The 21,569-nt window shown below is 35.3% G+C and overlaps 1 protein-coding gene across 1 annotated transcript in view; it reads left to right on the forward strand.

Moving 5' to 3' along the window:
- The window catches only part of LOC135768181 (A disintegrin and metalloproteinase with thrombospondin motifs 20), a 99,064-nt gene that overhangs the window by 66,906 nt on the left and 10,589 nt on the right, over positions 1-21,569 (forward strand). The window contains exons 27-30 of the mRNA XM_065277357.2: positions 365-526; positions 2,708-2,884; positions 18,688-18,855; positions 21,061-21,234. Coding sequence (XP_065133429.1) covers positions 365-526; positions 2,708-2,884; positions 18,688-18,855; positions 21,061-21,234 — 681 coding nt within the window. The remainder of the gene's footprint in view (positions 1-364; positions 527-2,707; positions 2,885-18,687; positions 18,856-21,060; positions 21,235-21,569) is intronic.

Raw genomic sequence — 21,569 nt, forward strand, 5'->3', positions numbered from 1 at the left:
TGCATGCTGGGATTGGACGGTTTCCAGACTGTGTGTGTTATTGTAGGTTTAACATACAGGATTTTAATGGTGTATAAATGGATTATATGGGTGAGTGTGTATGTATAGCCGTAACAACACGGGCAGCCAAAAGTGCTGTCAGACTCATGCTGGTCTTTATGTGAGAAAATGAGCTTATTAAAGTTGTTTAATGACTTTCAGTGTAATAAGCAGGTTTATGGTAGTAAAAGTTCACAATACATGATGCACCACTGTAAATGTGTTTTAGTGCATGATGGGTGAATCTCGTGAAATCTCGTTTTAGGTATATTTTCCCTCAAAAATCGAACTAAACATGAAGTTGTGTGTTCGTATGTGTTTACAGTGTTCCAGTACATGTGAAGGAGGCTTTCAGAGGAGAGTGGTTGTCTGTCAGGACGCAGATGGACGCAGCACCAATTACTGCGATGAAAGAGTCAAACCCAGCGAATCAAAGAGCTGCAACTCTGGACCCTGTCCACACTGGAACTACGGCGTCTGGGGAGAGGTGAGACAGACCGAAAGATGGACCGATACGGCGAATTATCGCAATGTTTTTGTATCCATATCCAACCTGTAGTCTCGATACTTTTTGGAGCAGTGGTTCTCAACGTTTTTACTTTAAGGCCTCCTATTGACCACAACAATATTTGAGGCACAAATATTGTGTCCACCAAAAAAGTATAAAATTAACCAAACAATAAGAAAGGTGTTGATTTTTTTTACGCTTGTTGGGTCTTATTATGAATAAACTTGAGTCATCTTAAGGCCCTCTTGGAAATTTGTTGAGGCCCCCTGTTGGCCCCGGCCCCATTTACATTCAAAGAATAAGTGGATAACTATCAAAAATCTGCTTATTATAGAAAACTGTTTACAGTCGTTTACATGCAAATCAATAAATTGGCTATGCAGAAAACTAAATTTACATGGGATTTAGAGATTTGTCAGGTTTCTCGCAGGCAGTGACGTCACCGCCTATAGTATAGTCGTTCAAAAAGCAGACGGAAGTTATTCTGTAAATGTAACATGAGCTTTTATTTTTTGCAATTTCTCTGCCAACCGCATGAGTCAAGACTTTTAACTCTTTCCCTGCCATTGACAAGTTATCTTGTCAATTAAGAGAAAAAAAACTGTTCCTGATAAATTTATATGGTAATCTGTAATACTGCGATTATCCAATAGATGCCGCACTTACCCAGTTTATAAAAAAAACTGAAGCCAAAATGTTATTTATTAATTTTAAACTCTGTGTATGTTTTGATAATCGTTCTGAATCTGATCTCTAACAACATTCCTTCACAATCAGCTTTTTGCTAAAAAATATGTATTTATGAAGAAAACTGTCCATATTTATAAGCAGAGTTAGGATGAAACGTTTTTTCCCCTTTTTTTGTTTGTTTGTTTGTTTGAAAGCAGAGTGTCTGTTCTTTTATTTAATATTTTTGTATGTTTATATATTTTTAGAAGAAAATTTTCCTGGTAGGCATTTTGTAAAACGTTTTTGAAAATCACAAAAAATGCTTGTGGCCAACTTGTCAAAAAAGGCTAGTGGGGAATGAGTTAATACGTTACTTACTTTGCGCTTACTTACTTTGCTCTAAGTACCTTGATGTTTATTTTTCACACGGCGAGAAAGCCTGTTAAGGTGTTTACAGTACATGCAACGCGAAATCAGGGTAATGAGCAAAAAACTATTTATGCTGATAGTTTTTTTGCTTACGCTGTTTATGGGCTTTCCCCAATAAAAGAAAACCGTTAAGCATAATCAGCCTAAGACTGTGCATGTACATAGTGCATACTGACTTTTAAGGTTTTTTGAATCCTCTTTATTTTTTATTTACAACATACTGACTTTCAGTCGTATTACTTTTTTGCACTTTATTTTTATATAATTTTTTGTAGTGTCAGTGACACAATATGCACTTTATGCAAGTTTCAGTGTGTTTACTGTTCAGCGATATTGTGCAACGCAAATACCTTTGCTAATATTGAACTTTTTATTTGCCATCAATATAATGTGATACACATTTCAGAATACCTCAGGTGGTGCACAGTAATTTATTTATTTATTGTAACTTTTAGCATTCCAACAGCGCGATACACAGCAATATGCATTGGCACAACATATTGCAGCATACCATGTAATATGGATAATGATATGTGTTGTATTGTATTGTATCGTGAGGCCCTTGCCATTACACAGCCCTTCAGACAGAAAGACCCCAATGTACTTCACAATTTGTGTAAGACTTGTATAAGACACAGACTTGCTGACTGTCTAATGCATAACATTCTGTCAGTCTGGAGGTTTTAGCACAGACAGACAGATGGACTGATTTTTTCATTGTAATGTAAATGTTGAATGTGTCCCTGTTGTTTGTCAGCATCAGCGTCTAGCGTCTGTAGAGATGATAGTTTGGACCCCCACACTGACATGTTGACAACACTAATAAACAGATGATTAGAGGAGAACAAATGTGTCTCTGTTTAACAGACATGCTGAACTTACATTAAACATCTGTAGGGTTATTTCATCCTATTTTTGTTTCAGACGTTTCATTTATACATGTGGCATATAGGGTATCAGTATGTAAGCTTCCTGGCGATCAAGTCCTTGTGTGCTCCAAGCTCAAGACATCTTAAACATATATTGAATCTGTTCAAATGCTTTTGTTTTTCTGTCCTTCAGTGCTCGCGGTCTTGCGGTGGCGGTCAGCGGACGCGTCTGGTGGTGTGTCAGCGTCCGAACGGGCAGCGGTTAAACCCACATAACTGTGACGTGCTTGAGAAACCGCCCGATGAGGAGCCGTGTAACACCCGACCCTGCCCCGGCTCCGCTTCCTGGCACAGACAAGCGTGGAAGCCGGTACGATAGCCGTTGTCTCTGTCTCTCTGTGTCTGTCCTCACACACGCTTGTCCCATAAGCCACTTGACCTGTTGCCCAGGTTCAAGGCTGGAGACGTTGGTGAATTCAATGCTAGATGCTGTTTTAATGTATTTCAAATATTTTTTTAAACACTGAAAGTCCAAATTGCATCTGGCTGCACTCCGTCGCTGCAGGCAGATCAGGGCAGCTTAGCACCTCAGTCTAAAAAAAAGATGTTTGTCGTTTACAATAATGCGATTTTTCATGTTTGGGTGAAGATCATTTAGCACACAGCTCGAGTGATTGACAGAAAAGATGTCGTAAGGGAACGAATTGTTCGTAAAACAACTCGAGTTTCACCCGCATTTGTGTATATTTGTGCATAAGAGTTGAATATTATAATTATTATGTTATATTTACCCATTATTGTATATGTATCGTTGTACAGAATGATTCTTAGTTGATCAGTCTTATAGCATTAGTATTATTTAAGAATTGGCCTGCGTTGGCTTGTACAGACGAAAATAATTGTATGTGTTGTTTATTTGTATCATTATTTTAATTTGTTGAGTACACCTGACATGCAGTGCGTTCTATATTATATAATATTTATATAATATTATGTAGTATTATAATATTATTTCATTATACATAGTGTGGCTGTCGTGTATAAACATATCAAAAATTACATAACCACACTTTACAGTTTACAATACTTTTGACAAATACCTCATCATAGCTTTGCACTTGGGAAAATACGAAACGTAAATGCAAAAACACCAAAGATTTCAGCACGTCAAAAAGATCAACAACAACGGTTAAATGCTGATAAAGTCAGTCGTCACGATCAGGGTTCACATTAAGTATGGTGCTTATTAGGATTCAATCACTTATTACTTAAACGTTGTGTGAGTGTTATAACATTATTTTTGTATCAAATTTTTTTTAATGCAGTCATTAATAAGAACATGTGTTAAAGTTGCAGCCGATGTCTGTAAACGAGACTTTAAGAGCATTTTAGCTCTTCTGTGATCATTTAAGAGACAAACATCAGTAATAAATGTCTATAAGCTTGTTCAGATTGGAGACATGATGTCATTTCCTCCTCTACAGGTGCTAGTCTGTGTTTTTACTATGAACATTTTAAATGTTTATGTTTTTCTTTCATTACCCAGGAGAAAATCTGGGCTAAACCTACTGTTTTTGTTTTATTACAAACTCCAGGGTCGTGCGGTAATTTAATCATTTTGAAAATGTTTACAAAGAGAACCAATCAGCCGATTATTATAAATGCTGAAAAGTCAACATGATATTATGACAATATAAGCGAATGTAGTAGCTTTGCCCCAAATAAAATTCAGAAATATTTAAAATACATGTTTAGTGTTACTTTAACAGAGGTGTGACCGATCACGTGTGACCAGTGTTTGGGGTAATGCATTACAAGTAATGGGCATTATATAAAAATATTACTTTTCTGAAGTAATGAGTAAAGTAACGCATTACTTTTTAAATGTACACGTTAATATTTAAGTTACTATTTTAAAAAGTAATGCAAGTTACTTTCAGTTTAATTAATTTGATAAAAAAACTAAATGTAGTCACATTATGCACTCTATGCGTACACGCCTGTGTGGGAACCGTTTGTGTAAAAAATTGAGATGGCAGGCCAGAGCTCGACATTTTTGTGATGAAATATGCAATTTCTGAATGCAGAACGTGTCAGCCAAGAAAAAGTAACGCAAAAGTAACTAAAAAGTAACATAGGCATTACTTTCCATGAAAAGTAATTAAGTAACACAATTAGTTACTTTGTAATGCATTACTTTTAAAAGCAACTTTCCCAACACTGCGTGTGACACAAACATGACATAGTTTCTCTTTACTTTTCTTCACTAAATGATTTGCCGTCTGAATGCAAAACTTTTATTTTTGAATCCGTTTTTGTACACGAGGCAATATCTGTCTAAGGGGCTGTTTACACTTGGTATTAAGATGTGTTTTCATCGATCGGATCACAAGTGGACGAGAGAGACACATTGCGTTTACACCTGGTATTTAAATCCGTCTCTTTTGTCCACTTTCGACCGCATCTGTCCTGAATACTGTGAGGGGGTGGTCTGTGAGACGGAGGGCGAGTCTCTCTGCTGTCATTCAAACGCGAGCGGGAGTAATTATGAGTTTATATGGACGCGAACTTATATTATGTCGGAGCCCGCTGCTTGTTTAGTAAGTAAACATGCTGCACAGTGTTTTGTACGTTTATTTGTTGGAGCTTTCTCTGAATTTTCAGCGCAATTGATGAAATAGGATCGCGCAACTTTCACGCTTTCAAAACGAAACTACGGAGAACACCCCGCAGTAGTTTTATCAATGAAAGGCTAAAAATAGCGCTGTTCACCGTATGTTCACGGCAGAAGTCAAAAAAGACGTAAAATTAGTGTTTAATACCTCAGATTAGATAAATGGGCGGAGAGAAGGCGGTCGCATGTGGCAGTTCGAACGCATTCAACCACATTGCGTTCCGCAACTCCAAAGCGATCCGATCGAAAGTGGTTTCGACTACCTCTGAATGTGGTTGAAAGTGGTCGAAAGTGGACGCGTTCAAAACGTTTTGAACACCGTTTACACCTGGCATTAACGTCGTCCACTTGTGATCCGATCGACGAAAACGCATGTTAATGCCAAGTGTAAACAGCCTCTAAATGTGGTCCGTGCTGGCAAAATGAATCTGAATATGCACGGTGTAATTTTGAGCTACAGGCAAATGAAAGTATAAATGTCGATTTTATATCAAACAATATAAGAAAGAAAAAAAGTTGATGTATTTTTTCTATAGTATTGTTTTTGTCGTGTGTGCTAAATCTATTAGTTTTATAATCATTTTGAAGTGATTTCTCTTTTGAACCTTCAAAAATCTTTAACTCGATTTTTCTCAAAACTGACTTTGCCGACTGTATTAACACGTGTTAAAGGAACAGTATGTAGGATTGCGGCCAAAACTGGTACTGCAATCACACAACTGGTGGCTAATACACAAAATGACAACATAAACATCAGTTGAGGGCTGCAAATCCACTTTTTAAATGACAATATCCTGGCCAGACCACTGTTGTGAGTGATATAAGTATTTAACATGAAAATGATTTCTTAATGTCTAGGGACATATCAGGGCCATTTTATGATTAATTGATATCAATTTCTTACATACTGTTCCTTTAATGCAAACTTCAAACACGTGTAGCTCTGTCATTATTTGTCAGATTCCACAAAATTATACATCGTTTTGAAGGTTTTTTTTTAAAGAGAATGACAAAATATCGAGAACTCATTTTTGAAAATGTGCTCATTCCGACTCATTTTTCCAGCATGGGTCACATAAGAGCCCTTATTATTAGAAATGCACCAATATATCGGCCTATAATCTGTTTCGGCAGATTAAAGCTTATTTCCCACTATCAGACATCGGACAATTATCTAAAAATGATCTGGGCAGATTATATTCTGACAATCAAAAGGAACAGAAAACACATCAGAACTCAAACTGTGTGATTCTTTTGAATTGGGTCACGATGACAAAAGTTGCAGTTTGTACGCTCTGCACTTTTAGGATTTTATGACATAATCATTTGAAACAAGGAGTAAAAAGCAAAACTATCTGTATTTATCGCTAAAGTTAGTTGTCATTCTAAGTATTCGAATGTCTGCATCAGCACGTTATTCATATTATTCATTTCATTTGTCATACAGTACACAGTGTAGCTCTTTTCTGCTGGATGTTTGGCTGCTCATTGGGCATTTCTAAATAATTTTGAAGGATTTGCTAGTCCTTACATTTGTATTTATTTGTTTACAACTGAAACGTAATAATATGATGTGTTTTTGTTACATGAAATAATGGCAGTGTATTTGACTCAACATACGTATAAAACTCATCTATCAGTTTGTTTCCCATCCAGCTCATATTCATTCTGATTTCTTTCCTTCTTTTCGTGTTGGCCCTCGTGACTTCATCATCATCATCATCATGTGTTTTTTGTTTTCATTTGTGTTTAATCCCATAAATATTTTCAAATGTGCAACGTTTGTTCCAAACTTATTTCACACTGCAAAAATGATTAAAAGTACATAAAGGTTGTGAAAGTTTGTGTTGTTTTTTTAATCATTTGGCCATGTGAGCCTCATATACAGTACTGTATATATCTAAAACAAAGCTTATTGTAAGCATCCATTGTGTTGACCTTAAAGTGCTTAACATTCAGTGTTTATTATTGTAAAGAAACTGTTTGTAAGATGCAGCTTAAGATTGAGAGATGCAGTCTTGTGTCTCATAACTTTGTTCCTTATACACATACACACGTTTATATTAGAGTAAAACAGACGGCGTCCAAATCAGTGTTTGGCACCAGCTGGTTAGTGCATATGGGAATGATTTGTCTAATGGCTCTGCCGTAATGCATTTGGCCAGAGACTCAAGCATTTTGCTTTTACAACAACATTCACTGATAATAATCAAAGTTGGCAAGAGCTCTTCATTTGAGGAGGCTGTTGAGTTTAAACAGTGTTTATATACGTGAAGAACACTTTGTAATCATTGCTGCGCTTGAAAAATCAAATCCAGGTTTCACATTTCTGCTAAAAGCATCTTTAGATTTTACTCGAGGACTGTCACAGCTGTAAATGTTGCTTTGATGTTTATGAAAACCTCTCTGACAGGTTTTGTGAAGAACTGCATGCATCCTAAAATGCTTCGATAGTCACTATTTATGCAGAATAATAATTGCCAAATTATATTGACATTACAAATATTGAAGCATCTGAGGAAACATAAAAGTGCAAACGCCTCTAATCGACTGTTTCAGGCTTCGTGCGATTGCTCAAATTCATTTCGAGTCGGTCGTCGTGCTTGCATTTGCACGAGTGTTTTTTAGGGTTTATTTGTAAAGGGGAGGGGTGTTACACTGCCTAATAAATCAACATGTCAGCGCTCTTTAACAGTGTATAATATAGCTGAATAATACATCTATTAGCCACAGGCTGCAGATATTTACCCAGCATGCTGTGGGGTAGCACATGAAAACAAACCTCATCACGTCGTCATGATTATTGGAGATTTATGGTCTGTCTGGCACAAGAGGAAATCATTTGGCTTTTGTGTATGTGCTTGTGTAACATAAACTGAGATGTTTGACATGGTGTTGATTTAGAGACCCTTATGGTAGACCCCTGTCCCTTACTGGTTTATAACCTAAACAGTCATGTCATCTTTGTGACAAAGTAAGATTTTTTAAAGACATCAACTCATAGATCCATTGCAGTATTAATATGTTGCTTATAAATACATGGTTTGACAACTTGCACTCCTTAAAATAGAGGTGCTTCAAAGGTTCTTAACAGAGATGCCATAGAAGAACCATTTTTGGTATTGGTTCATAATTATCCAATATATCATTAAAGTGATGCTCTTTCACAATACCACGTTTTAGTTTGATTAGTAAAACTAAGACCTGCTAACATTAAGTCTAATTATAAAAATAAATTGTCTACATTATAGAAGAAAAAACGTTTGCTCAATACATTTTTTTAATAACCAAGACTTACCAGAAAACGCATCAGGCCTTTGTTGTGATCTTGAAGACGTTCCAACATTGTAAACTTAGTTTTATTTGTAATAATAATGTAAATTTATTTTTTAACATTGAATAAAGCAAATAAATCTCATGCTGTGAATGAATCTGACTACTTTATGTGGATTTTTGTTGTGTACAAGTAATTATAACATAACTGAGTGCTTTATGCAGAATGAAATCATTATAATAAAATCCATCTGGTGACTGTGAGAGGTCACATTCCCCAAACGCTCGACCGCAAGGTTACATGACTGCTGACATCATTTCACTTTTGCTTCCTGTTTCTCATCAAATATCAGAAGTTTTAATCAAAACATCATGAAAATAAATAACAGATGTGTAAGAGCCATCAATATTTTTTTTAATGCACACTCTTAAAAATAAATGTGCTTAAAAGTTTGTTCACAGCGATGCCATAGAAGAAACATTTTTGGTTCTTGAAAGAATCATTCAGTCAAAGCTTTTTATAATCTAAAGAACTTTCTGTGAATCAGAAAGGTTGTTCAGATGTTTAAGGTTATTTAGAAATTGTTCTTCAATGACATCATGAAGCACCTTTATTTTGAAGAGTACATATGAAGAGTTTCTTTGCAAAACGAGATAACTCCATTTTTAGCATTTTTGTCAAAACATGTTTATTATTATGTTATCATGTTATTCTTTTGTTTTATGGTGCTTCTAAGCTGTATTTTTTAAGTTATGAAGGTTTAAATCAAAACAAACCAACTGCAGTTGAATTGATATTAATTGTAATGCACAACCAAAAAACGAGATTTCTGAAAAATAAGAAAAAAACGGAGTTATCTCGTTTTGCAACGAAACTCTTCATATTTAGGGAGTTTGTAAACTTTAATAAAGCCAAAGAGACTTTAATGATGTATACTTATTAATTGATTTCCAGTGAAAGTCTTACCTTATTGTAAATTATTCGTCCCCCAAATTTGGTTTTCACTGTGTTGTTTAGTAAAATTCGTCAGACCTGTAACTCCGCTGAATTCGGATTATAAAATAAACAGGTCTATCAGCTCCCGTAGGCCGTTTGTTCAACCCCGCTTCATTTTGAACACTGCCTCTCTTTTCTGCCTCTTTAACTTTCACCTTTCGACACCGTCGAAGCTGTTGTGTTGACTTTCTTTGACTCTTTTGAAACATTATAATAATTCACTGAAATAATGATTGATTGAAGACAATTATGATCCGAGACCTTTGGCACAATCGCAGTCACAGAACTCTGAGGTGAAGTTGGAAAAACAGAGAGAGGCCAGAAGGCAGATAGTTTTTCCCAGACGCTGCATCTGGATATTAACAGCTGGAATGAGAGGAGGAGATGAAGATCTGGATGTGTTTAAGTTCTTTGACCCTTCGATCGACAGCCGGTCTCGAGTGTGTTGCCAAGCATTTCAGGCTTTAGACTAAATCCCCCATTTATCGTTTTACCCCTTGATGATTTCTGTATCAGGACTTCAGATAGGTTGCAGTTGATGGATCAGACATGCACAATGTTCTGGGATCAGTTGACGTCTCTTTTTGTTAAGTTTTATGTGCTTGTGTGTGTTTGTCAGATCTGGGATATGAGATTCAACTAAAGTTCATGATGGGCCATTTATATGAATTCCCTGTTAAAACAATACAAAACACAGCAGTAGTGTAGGGAACTGGAAACAGTGTTAAACATTGACCTGTAAGTGAGATCTAGTGTTCTGTGTGTGAATGTGATCTCTTGTGCTGACGTCAGTCACAGATTTATTCCAGCTGCTTCACAGATGGGAAGGAAATACAAACAGACCTGTCTGAAAACACTCATCTGCTGTCTGTAATGATCTTTGCGAGTCATTAGTGAATGTTTTAATTTAAAAAAATTCAGTCCTCTCACACCATCTGCAAAATGTTTCTATTTAAGAAAAGAGGGATCATACAGAACGCATTTAGTTTTTATTTAGGACCTTCATGAACAAACTACATAACAGATGTTTAGTGTATAGTCCTTTGATACTTAATACTGTATAATGTTACCTGTACAGTCAATGACATTTTTGTTCTTTGATCTGAGTCTTTAACTCATTGCTTGCCAGTGTTTTTTAAAAAAGTTGCCACAACTTGATTTTCACAAAAATTCGAAAAATTTCAGGAAAAATTTCATCTACAGTATAAACATATAAACATAAAAATATATCAAATGAAAGAACAGACCCTCTGCTTTCAAACAAACAAACAAAACATTTGTTTTCTTTTTATAACCTCTTAAATATGGGTAGGTTTCTTCAAAAATACCAAATTTTGAGTAAAAACCTGAAATATTGCATTTATATAAAGGAATTTTGTTAGAGATCAGATTCAGAATGATTATCAAAACATAAATGGAGTTTAAAATTAATTCAATTAGTTTTTGCTTCAGTTTTTAGAAATTGGGTACAATTTTTCTAGTGGATAATAGCGGAATTACAGATTACCGTAAAAACTCATCAGGAAAACTTCATTGGCAGGGAAATGTTTTCTCTTAATTGTCGAGATAATTCATCAATGGCGGGGAAAGAGTCAAACTGTCCCATATGGAAAAAAATTATTTTTAAATATAATTTTAAATATATTTAAAAATATACAAAAAATGGCCGAAAAATATATGTGCTGAAATTCTTTACAAAAATTTATTTTTCACCAATATATTTTTGGGCCATTTTTTGTATGTTTTAAATAAAAAATATTTTAATATATTTAATACATTTTAAAGCATTTATATTCATGTCTCATTTGGGGGGGGGGGGTTGTATGTTACAATAACATTACAGTTGTAAAAAGAAAGTTAAAAATAAATATATTTTCAACAGCAACAATATATTTATAATTTATGTATGTTAAAACTAAATATATATGAACAAATTCAAAAAAGTTATTTAATTAAGCTTAACTTTCTACAAAATGTATTTAGCATATATTTTAAACATATTTTAGGCCAGATGCATTTATTTTTTTGGCTGTATGGGGTTCTCTGGTCTTCAGAACTTCATTATTTGCTTTTCCAGCAGATTTTACACTTTTCAAACAGTGACTACATAATGTTTACATTTATCTTTTCATCCAAAAAAATTAATTGGTGGTGGTTGAGGAGATTCCCCCGTTCATATGGAAAGCGCTTTGAGTACTGAGAAAAGCGCTATATAAATGTAAAGAATTATTATTATTATTGTGTGATCCCTTAGATTTTTTCTTAAATCCTAACATTTTCCAGATTCTGCAGCCGTTATGTAAACTCGTGAGCTCAACTCTATATGTAAATATTTAGATGGTATAAAAATGTTTAGAAGTCTGTCAATAATGCTGATTTTAATATAGGAACATAAACTTGACAAGCTGCAAAAATAACTTGTCTTTTGCACCGACATACAATTTATTCGTCTCTAAACCGAGTCCACATGTAGACTAGATAGATTATGTTACATATAATTGCAACAGAATGGACCGAAAGGAAATTCGTCTCCATACCGTAAACGACTGTGGTCGGGACTTTAAAAACGTAATAAACTCAAGATACACAGATTTTCCCACCGGACAAATAAGGTCGAACAGAAACGGCGTCTTTCTGCTGTCCGGAGACTTTTGTAAAACGGTGAACAGAGAGGCACTGTTGTGTGAATGCATTAATAACACACTGAAGCGACAGGTGTTTGGCTTTAACACGCTTTAATGTCCCACTGTGGTGAAAATCACATTTTACTGTTGTTTATATGTCTATGTGGTGTTTTTTATATGCTTTAAGACAAACCATGTGCAAATTCATTAATCAACACCATTGCCGAGTATTTTATTCATAATATTTTGAGTTTTCCAAAGACATCTCATTCCCATGGTTTGAAATCACTTTGGTTGCTGCGTCACACAGATGTAACCAATCACATTGTCACATTTGATCTCACACGTGCTAAACTAGCTTGCAATGTGTAATAGTCCAATGCTATTTTGTTGCAATTCATACGTATTTTACAAGGTGGATAATTTGTATTAATTCGTACAACCACATTCATTGTACATTGTGTACAATTTGCCTTGACCCATGTGACGTTGGAGTTAGGGGTGGGGTTTCATTTTTGTTATTTTATGATGATTGTAAAAACTCGATCATTGATCTTTGTACAAATTGATACGAATTAGCCAACTCAATATTTTTATGAATTCTCGTGAGATCAGGCTTAACTCATTCGCCGCCAGCCTTTTTTTTTTTAAGTTGCCCACCAGCATTTTTTTGTGATTTTCACAAGTTTCCAAAAAAACTTCCAGGAAAATTGTCATCTAAAAATATATAAACATACAAATGTATCAAATGAAAGACCAGACTCTCTGCTTTCAAACAAACAATAAACAAACAAACAAAACGGGAAAAAAACTTTTCATTCTATCTATATTTTTTCTCTGCTTATAAACTCTTAAATATACGGAGCCCCGACGGGACATCGAGCAAAAATTAAATAAAGTTTAGTTTTGCGTGTGCACGTGATACTTTTGCGTGCGGACGTGAAACTTTCGCTTTCACGTGTGCTCACGATAGTTTCACGTGGGCACGCGATAGTTTCGCGAGAGCACATGAAACGAAACTTTAGATTTTTTTACTCCAATGTCACCTTAGGGGCTCGGTATAAATATGGGTTTTTTTCTTAAAAAAAATAAAAATTGCCAAGAAGCTGAAGTAATTGCATTTTTGTAAAGGAATTTTGTTAGAGATTAGATTTAGAATGATTATCAAAACTTAAACGCAGTGTAAAATTAATACATTTTTTGCTTTAGTTTTTTTTATAAATTAGGGAAGTGCGCCATCTAGTGGTTAATCGCAGTATTACAGATAACCCTAGAACCTCTTCAGTAACACGTTTTTTTACTGCAAATGTTTTCTCTTAAATGACGAGATATCTCGTCAATGGCGGGGAAAGAGTTAATAGTCAGCACAATTAGTAATGCAAACGCGCAGTTCAAGTATGCATTGCGAAACTTGGTAGTTATGTGTCTGAAACTAGCAAAATTAGCATCTATTTATGCGTGGGACTAATTCACATATTTTTAGATATGGTCCGAGCTGTGCGATTGATTAGAGGCGGAGACTAATTTGCATATTCATAGATTCGCATATACTAAATGTGGGAATAAAATCCGAGCTGTAGAAATTAAATCATGCAGAAATTACTGTCACAGGAAAAACATTTACATATTCTATTATGATGCTCAAATATGAGTTAAAAAGTTATAAAATGACCGACCACAAGGAGACTTCAAAACTAGCGATAATGTCAAGGCTATCTCACGACAATTTGTACCTAATTTAGAAAGTGTTTAATTCGTATTAATTCTAATGACCATATTTGTACGTTTTTGTACAATTTGCTTTTGCCCCGTGTTTGTGGGGTTTGGGAATGTTTTTTTTTATGATCTTACGTTTTTGTTTGATTCACTTTGTACGAATTCATACCAACTCATAAAATATGTACAAATTCCCGTGAGATCAAGCTGGATGATGTTTACAGAATAATAATGATTAAGACTTGTCAGTTATGAAGATATGTTGAAAATCTTAGCTCTAAATTGAATGATAAATGATGATTTGAAAGTCTTGTATTAAGTTTTTCGAACAAGTTGAATTTGATGGTACTTACCTCAAAGTTTAACCGTTTAACTGAGAAATAACGAAGTTAACTTGTAAAAGCTTATGAGATAGATTGAATCATATCATGTAGATTGTTTTGAAACTCTTTACGTGAACACAAACTCACAAAATTACCCAGTAACTGGAGCAGATTCTGCCTCACTGTTCCCCCAGACTATTTTATGTGTTTGGTAATTTATTGACTCTTGTCGGCATTCCTGAAGTCCAGATCTGAGCAGCTGTATCCCGGCTGGCATCTGCAGTGAAGATGGACCCTGCAAAAATCCTTGAGAAAGATAAAGAGCGTTTTTAATCAAGTCAAACCTGTACATCTTGTTCTCATTGGATACATTTAGTTTTTCTTTATTAGATGATGATATTTCTGTAATAACTTTGTATTAGTCGGTACTGTGTGTTTGATATGATCATGGCCGTCTTTGTCATTTTTCTGGGTGTTTGTTTGAGGTTCTGCCAGTGTTCATGATTGACGGGTCCAGATCTTTGAAGAGTCCATGTGTTTTCCATAAACAGACGGGGAATGTTATTCAACTTTGACACTTATTCTTAAATGTGGTTTTACTTCAGGGCTGAATTATAATTCTATTGTACTTTATAATGCATTTGTATATTTTGCATTGTGGTATCACTTTACCGTGGTACTGCCACGAGTCACGTCGATTATAAAGCAGTAGATACATCCAGATTTTCTTTTAGTTAAATTCTCCACAGACGCTGTGATCTTACTGTGATCTCAATTGGCAAACACGTGTTTTATGAAATTGTCTGTCAGTCTCATTCTGGGACGGATGTGAATTCCTCTGTCCAGAATCTGAATCTGACACACATCTCTGTTCACACACAAAAGATTCACAACAGATCTTCAGGACCAAAATATTCTAATTCCACTTTAACCAAACATGTTTGCAAAAATCTGATTTTGTTTAAAATCTCAAACCGCAAAAAATGTGTTTTGGATTGGGTTTGTAAAACGTGCGTACGTTTTTTTAGCACAAACATCTGAGTTAGATGTCTGATGTCTGACTAAAACCACACACAGCTGAATTGATTCAAAGTTCAGCAAGTTTACAGAGATGAGATTTTTCCACTCAGTGATTTAGTTTTGTATTAAACAAACTGTTATGTGCTGGTTCGCTTCAGGCAGATGAATGTTTATGTTAAATAATCGAGGTCATGATCCATAAACTTTCTTTAGATCCACGTGTGTTAGTTTGCTTTACATTAGACTTCATCTTACACTCCAATGGATCAAATTACTGCGCAACATAAACCGTATATGTTAAGTGATGTCACAGAAATATTATTCACTTCAATATAAAAAGAAATAAATTACTACCATGAAGAACATGATAAATACAACAACTGACCTTACTTTCAAGATTTCTCAACTTTTTCTCCAAATTCTCCACCCCAATTTTGTTTTTGTTATAATAAGAATGAATTTACAAAATCATTTAGTTAGATAATTAATGCACTTTTGTTTTAAATAGCAGCATATATCTCTACAAACTTTTCAACATTAACAGAGGTCAGTGAGAAATAACTTGTGCATTCAACAAACTCATCATGATTACTGTATCTTATCAAATACATCATCTTAAAATATTATCTCCTACATTACCGCGGTATTTCGCCTTATCCCTCTCAGATTTAAAGTTTAGTCAGCACATCTGTACAGCATCTATCGGTCTTACCTCACTGTAACAGATCTGATGTGTGACGAGATCTCTTCACTTCTCATATCATGTGTGTCCTCTGATGAAGACGACTCGATCAGTTGCGTGTGCTGGTAAAGTTTGACTAACTGTTAACTAGCAGCAGACGTGAGAGTTTAAGATGAATTCTCTCTGTGTTTCTCCTCCTCTTCTGCTCTCGAGGTTTGAGGAGTGGTTTATCCAAATGCATTTCCTCATCCTGTACGACCCTGTGTGTGTGTGTGTGTGTGTGTGTGTGTGTGTGTGTGTGTGTGTGTGTGTGTGTGTGTGTGTACCAGCATGCTGATAGTGGGTGAGTTATCTGTGTCTCTTTGATGTGCGTCTCTGGCAGACTTCAGCCCTGTGTTTAAAATACCTCTGTAATTACTGTGTTTATGACTGCTCATTGTGTGTGTGTGTGTGTAACCTATTGCTTTTATTCTGCATGATGTTCAGAGGTCTCCTGAGAGATTTTTACTGAACTCAGATCAGGAAAGATGAATATCTGTGGGTTTTCATGAGTTGTGTGTGTAATGCATCTGTAGATTAGGATTATTTGTCTTTTAAAATATTTTATAACAAATTAAACATTTCCACATTCAAATTATTAAAGAAAAAGTATTTTTCTTGAAATGCCTTTTTTATTGTTCCATTGTAGGGCTGGGCAAAAAATTGATTTTTCAATTAATCGTTTTTTTTTTTTTGGTCGATTCAAAATCGATTCTTAAAGCCCACAAATCGATTTTTTTCCCATATTTATTTCCGCAGACATTGAAAGTAAGATTAACGTTAATCTAATTACTAGTCTTCACCTTCTTTTTTTCCTTGCACGATGTTACCAAGGAGCGAGAGGCGAGCCTGTCATTCATTCATTCATTCATTCAGTCAGTCAGTCAGTCAGTCAGTCAGTCAGTCAGTCTTTATTCTGATATAATATAATATTATATTATATATAATCTATATTCATTGACTTAAATCGAAAATTGAGTATAAAAATCAGCCCGAGAATTGGAATTGAATTGAGAAGCAAAATCGAATCGATTTGATAGCTTGTGAATCGAAATCGAATCGATCTGGAACATCTGAATCGATACCCAGCCCTATTCCATTGGTCCAAAAATACATAATATATCCAGTAGTTACAGCTACGGTTGTAAAGGGGCAGAGAGTTTTCGATAAATTTCTGGAAACTTTTCATGGTAACTTAATCTGGGGAATTTTGTAAAATTCCAAATTGGAAACTTAAATTCTCATAAATTTCCATTAAGGAAATTATTTACTGGAATTTATGGAAATTATTTGGAAATCATATACAAACATGAATAAACATTTTGTTTGGTCATAAGCAGACATGCATGCAAGTACATACAAATTTTGAAGAATCCTTACGCTCATTAAGATAGGATTTTATTTAATTAAAAACATCATTTTAATATGAACGCACAGCACAAGGAAGTTTAAGCAGATGTATGTAATTTACGTGAATACATGCAAATATGGACATTTTGACATTATTTTATGTGCAGGATTCAAGGAATGAGGAGGAATGTGCAGGGTAGAAATTCAACTTAAATTGCATTGAATCTTGTTGTTTTAAACAAAATTATGCTGCAAGATGTTTTTTAACTACATTTAAGTTCCCTATTATATTTTTTCAATTTCCGGTTTATTCCCATTAATTCCCATATATTACCTATAATTCCCATGGAAAGTTTCCAGCCTTGACAATTCTTGGAATTTTGCAACAGTTACAGCTATGTGTGATCTATGGTAATCCAACCCATGACCTCTTGCGCTGCTAACGCAATGTTTTCTACCAGTTGAGCTACATGAATACAATGCAAAAAAAATGTATTGATCTTAAAATAGACTCTTTTTTTCTTGCTAATTATAATTCCTCATTTCTTTCTTACTGTGGGTTCACACCAGATGCGAGTTCAACGATTTACACGAGTAGATTACATACAAAGTCAATGCAAAGACGCAATCAGACCCTTCTCGCATGGGGCGATATGGGTTGCGCGTTTGCAGAAAAAAAACGCTCTATTCACCTCAAAAACGCGTGCTATTCGCCTTAAAAAAAACGCGCTATTCGCTTTGAAAACAGACGCTATTCGCCTCAAACGCGTCTTTATCCAAGTAAAAAATATTCAACTCCAGCAAAAAATTCGCATGACACAAAGTTAAATCCTGCGAGTAATCTATAGCGAGTAACACGATGCCCCGTGTTTGGTGTGTATGTAGCATTATACCTATTGTTGAGTAAAACACAAACCACACATTTTGTTGTCAGTTCTCTAGCCTTTGAAGAACATCTTTGGTGAATATCTGTAAGCAAAATCTCATCCATACATCAAACTCACAACAATAGACGCGTGAGCTATACGGGTTGTGTGGTTACGTAACATCTCAGGATGGTAATTAATGAACAAAAGCAATATTATGTTTATTATCTGGGCTGGAAAATACACTAGAGCTCCATTCATGCCTTTGAACGTTTGGTTTTGTGGCCCACATCCACAGATGGATCAGATCTAATCATTAATGAGCGTGTCTCATCTCATGAAGGTTCAGGCTGAGGATCTTCATTTGATACGATGTTAAAGTTTCTCAACATAGCGTGTTCATTGATTCCAGATGATTGTGAATGGTTTGAGTTTAAAGCAGAGCCACAAATGTTGTCGTGGCGTTTGCTTCTCCTGGAGGAGATGATAAATAAAACCATAAATAATACGATGAAGTAAACTTGTATGTAATTTTTCCTCATATCTGTGTCTCTGTTTGATCTTCCTGTCACTGGTATGATAATTGTGACATCTGTCTTGTGTCTGTAGTGCTCTGTGTCCTGTGGGAAAGGATTGAAAGAAAGACAGATCGTATGTGTTGACCAGAACCGAACCCAGATTGAAGATGAGCGCTGTGTCCATCTGGACCGACCCAGAACACAGAAGATCTGTAGAGCAGGACCCTGTCCCAGCTGGAGGACCAATCAGTGGACAGCGGTATGTGATGTCATTTCCTGTTGATGTTGTGAATGTTTTTATTCAGATCGGACACTTTTATAAAAAATTTGGGCAGAGAATGGTGGTGCTTTTTGCACTGCTGTTTGTCTGTATGTAATGTCAAAACCCTAACTGTGGGTTTATACCATGTGCAAATTCAACAATTTGTGCAAGTAGATTACATAAAAAAAAATTTGCATGACACGAAGTTGAATCCCGCGAGTAATCTAAAGTGAGCAACGCGTTGCCCCGCGTTTGGTGTGTACGTAGCATAATGAGGCATACACACCAAACGCGAGTTCAACGATTTGCGCGAGTAGATTACATACAAAGTCAATGCAAAGACGCGATCAGATGCGTCCTCTCGCAGGGGCGTTGCGAATGATGCGAATTGGGAAGCGCGATTGCCGCAAAAACATGTGCTATTTGCCTAAAACGCGCCTTTGCGCAAGTTGAAAATATTCAACTCGAGCTAAAAATTTGCAAGCACGAAGTTAAATCCTGCGAGTAATCTAGAGCAAGTAATGGGATGCTGCACGTTTGGTGTGTACGTAGCATAATGGGGCATACACACCAAACACGAGTTTAGCGATTTGCGTGAGTAGATTACATACAAATCAATGCAAAGATGCGATCAGATGCGACCTCGCGCGTGGGAGGAGCATTGCAAATTGGGCAGTGCGATTGCCGCGAAAACGCGCTATTCACCTCAAACGAGCCTTCGCGCAAGTTGAAAATATTAAATTCCATCGAAAAATCACGAAGTTAAATCCTGCGAGTAATCTTGAGCGAGTAACGCGATGCTATGCGTTTGGTGTGTACGTAGCATAAGTGTCATTTATCATATTAACTGACTTAATGTCAGATAGTCAACGAAAAAGTCTATACTTAATCATTTATGAGGTCAATAAAATCTGCAATAATACCATACATTCTATTCTATATATACAATATATTTAATAGGGCTGCATAACGATTAATCACAACTAATAAAAGTTTTGTATATAAATAATATAATATTATAATGTGCATATACATTTTTTATTTTTATATATTATTTACATGTAAATATTTCTTAAAATTATACATGCATGTGTGTATATTTATTTTTACATCATTATTATACACACACACATATAAGATGTAAACTTTTATTCTGCATAGGATTAGTTGCGATTAATCGTTAAGCAGCCCTAATATTTTCCTAATAATTTTCCTGTTTTCTGTGGTGTTTTTTCTTTGTCTTTCATGGGAAGCTGCTTTAAAACAATCCAAAAGTGCTATAAGAATTTAATTTAAGATTATGTCATTGCTTTTAAACAGTGAAATATTATTTCCACTTGTTTTAAAGTATACTGTGAATAATCCTAAAATTGATTTTATGTTTATACAAAATTTCTTTCGATTGTTTGAGATAATTGGGCAGCAAAAAAAAAAAAAACGAAAATCAAGCATTGCTTTTATCAATCAAATCACCAGATTAATCCATGATCAGAATACACTGCAAAAAATGATTTTCAAGAAAAAAAATTCTTAGTATTTTCATGTTTTCAGTAAAAATGTCAAAAAATTCTTAAATGAAGATGCTTTTTCTTGATAAGCAAAAGACCCAAGAAAATAAGTCTAGTTTTTAGACCAAAAATATAAAATTTAAGTGATTTTGTGCATGAAACAAGCAAAAAAATCTGCCAATGGGGTAAGCAAATCAATTCTTGAATAGAATCTTCTGTGTTTAAGAAAAATTTTCAAGATTTTTTGCTTGTTTTATGCACAAAATCACTAAAAATTTATATTTTTTGTCTAAAAACTAGACTTACTTTCTTGGGTCATTTTGCTCATCAAGAAAAAGCATCTTAATTTAAGAATTCTTAGATATTTTTACTGAAAACAAGACAAAAATACTAAGAATTTTTTATCTTAAATATTTTTTTGCAGTGCACATACCTTCATACGACATCAATTCAGACATGTTTTATATCTTAACATCACTGTGTGTGACAACCAAACTGTTTTTAGTCACGTGTGTAGAATATGTTAGAGACTTAAGAACAGCATTTACCGTGGTAAAATTACTGACATGCACTGTATCTCAGGGCTTATTGCAGGGCTTACAGATTAAATTCAGCTCAACCTATCAGACTGTTATCGTCTATGGTGTTTAGTAGTCCGATTGGTCATGAAGTGTCGTGTGTGTGTGTGTTTCAGTGTTCTGCCAGTTGTGGTGTTGGCGTTCAGACCCGTGAGGTGTTCTGCAGAGTAAAGGTCAGAGGTCGAGTCAGCGATGATCTGTGTGACACGCGTGTTCGTCCTGATCAGATCCAGTCCTGCTTGCACACGGAGTGTCAGACGTACAGATGGACGACACACGAGTGGCAGAGAGTAAGTAAAGCCGTTCGTTTCTCTGTCTGTCTGCCTGACTCACCAGTCAGCAGCTGTGGGAACCTTAAGCTCCTCGTGTAGATTTTGGGAGGTCTTTGTGTGGAAATTCCTTCTAAAGGTTTGCATTAAATCTTCACTTTGTATTTTCATTAGCACAAACCTTTAAAGTTCATTAAGTGAGTCGGCATGAATCCACCGTGAGAAACTGAACTTCACACTTTGCTTTTATTGCTGCAGTAAGGAGCAGACGGATCTACTGTACATGTTTAATGAATGAGCCGTCAGGGTGCGGATGAATGAGAGCTTTCAGAGAGAGAGAGAGAGAAAGAGTTATT

This window comes from Paramisgurnus dabryanus, chromosome 23 (genome assembly GCF_030506205.2).
Source record: "Paramisgurnus dabryanus chromosome 23, PD_genome_1.1, whole genome shotgun sequence".
Taxonomy (NCBI): domain Eukaryota; kingdom Metazoa; phylum Chordata; class Actinopteri; order Cypriniformes; family Cobitidae; genus Paramisgurnus; species Paramisgurnus dabryanus.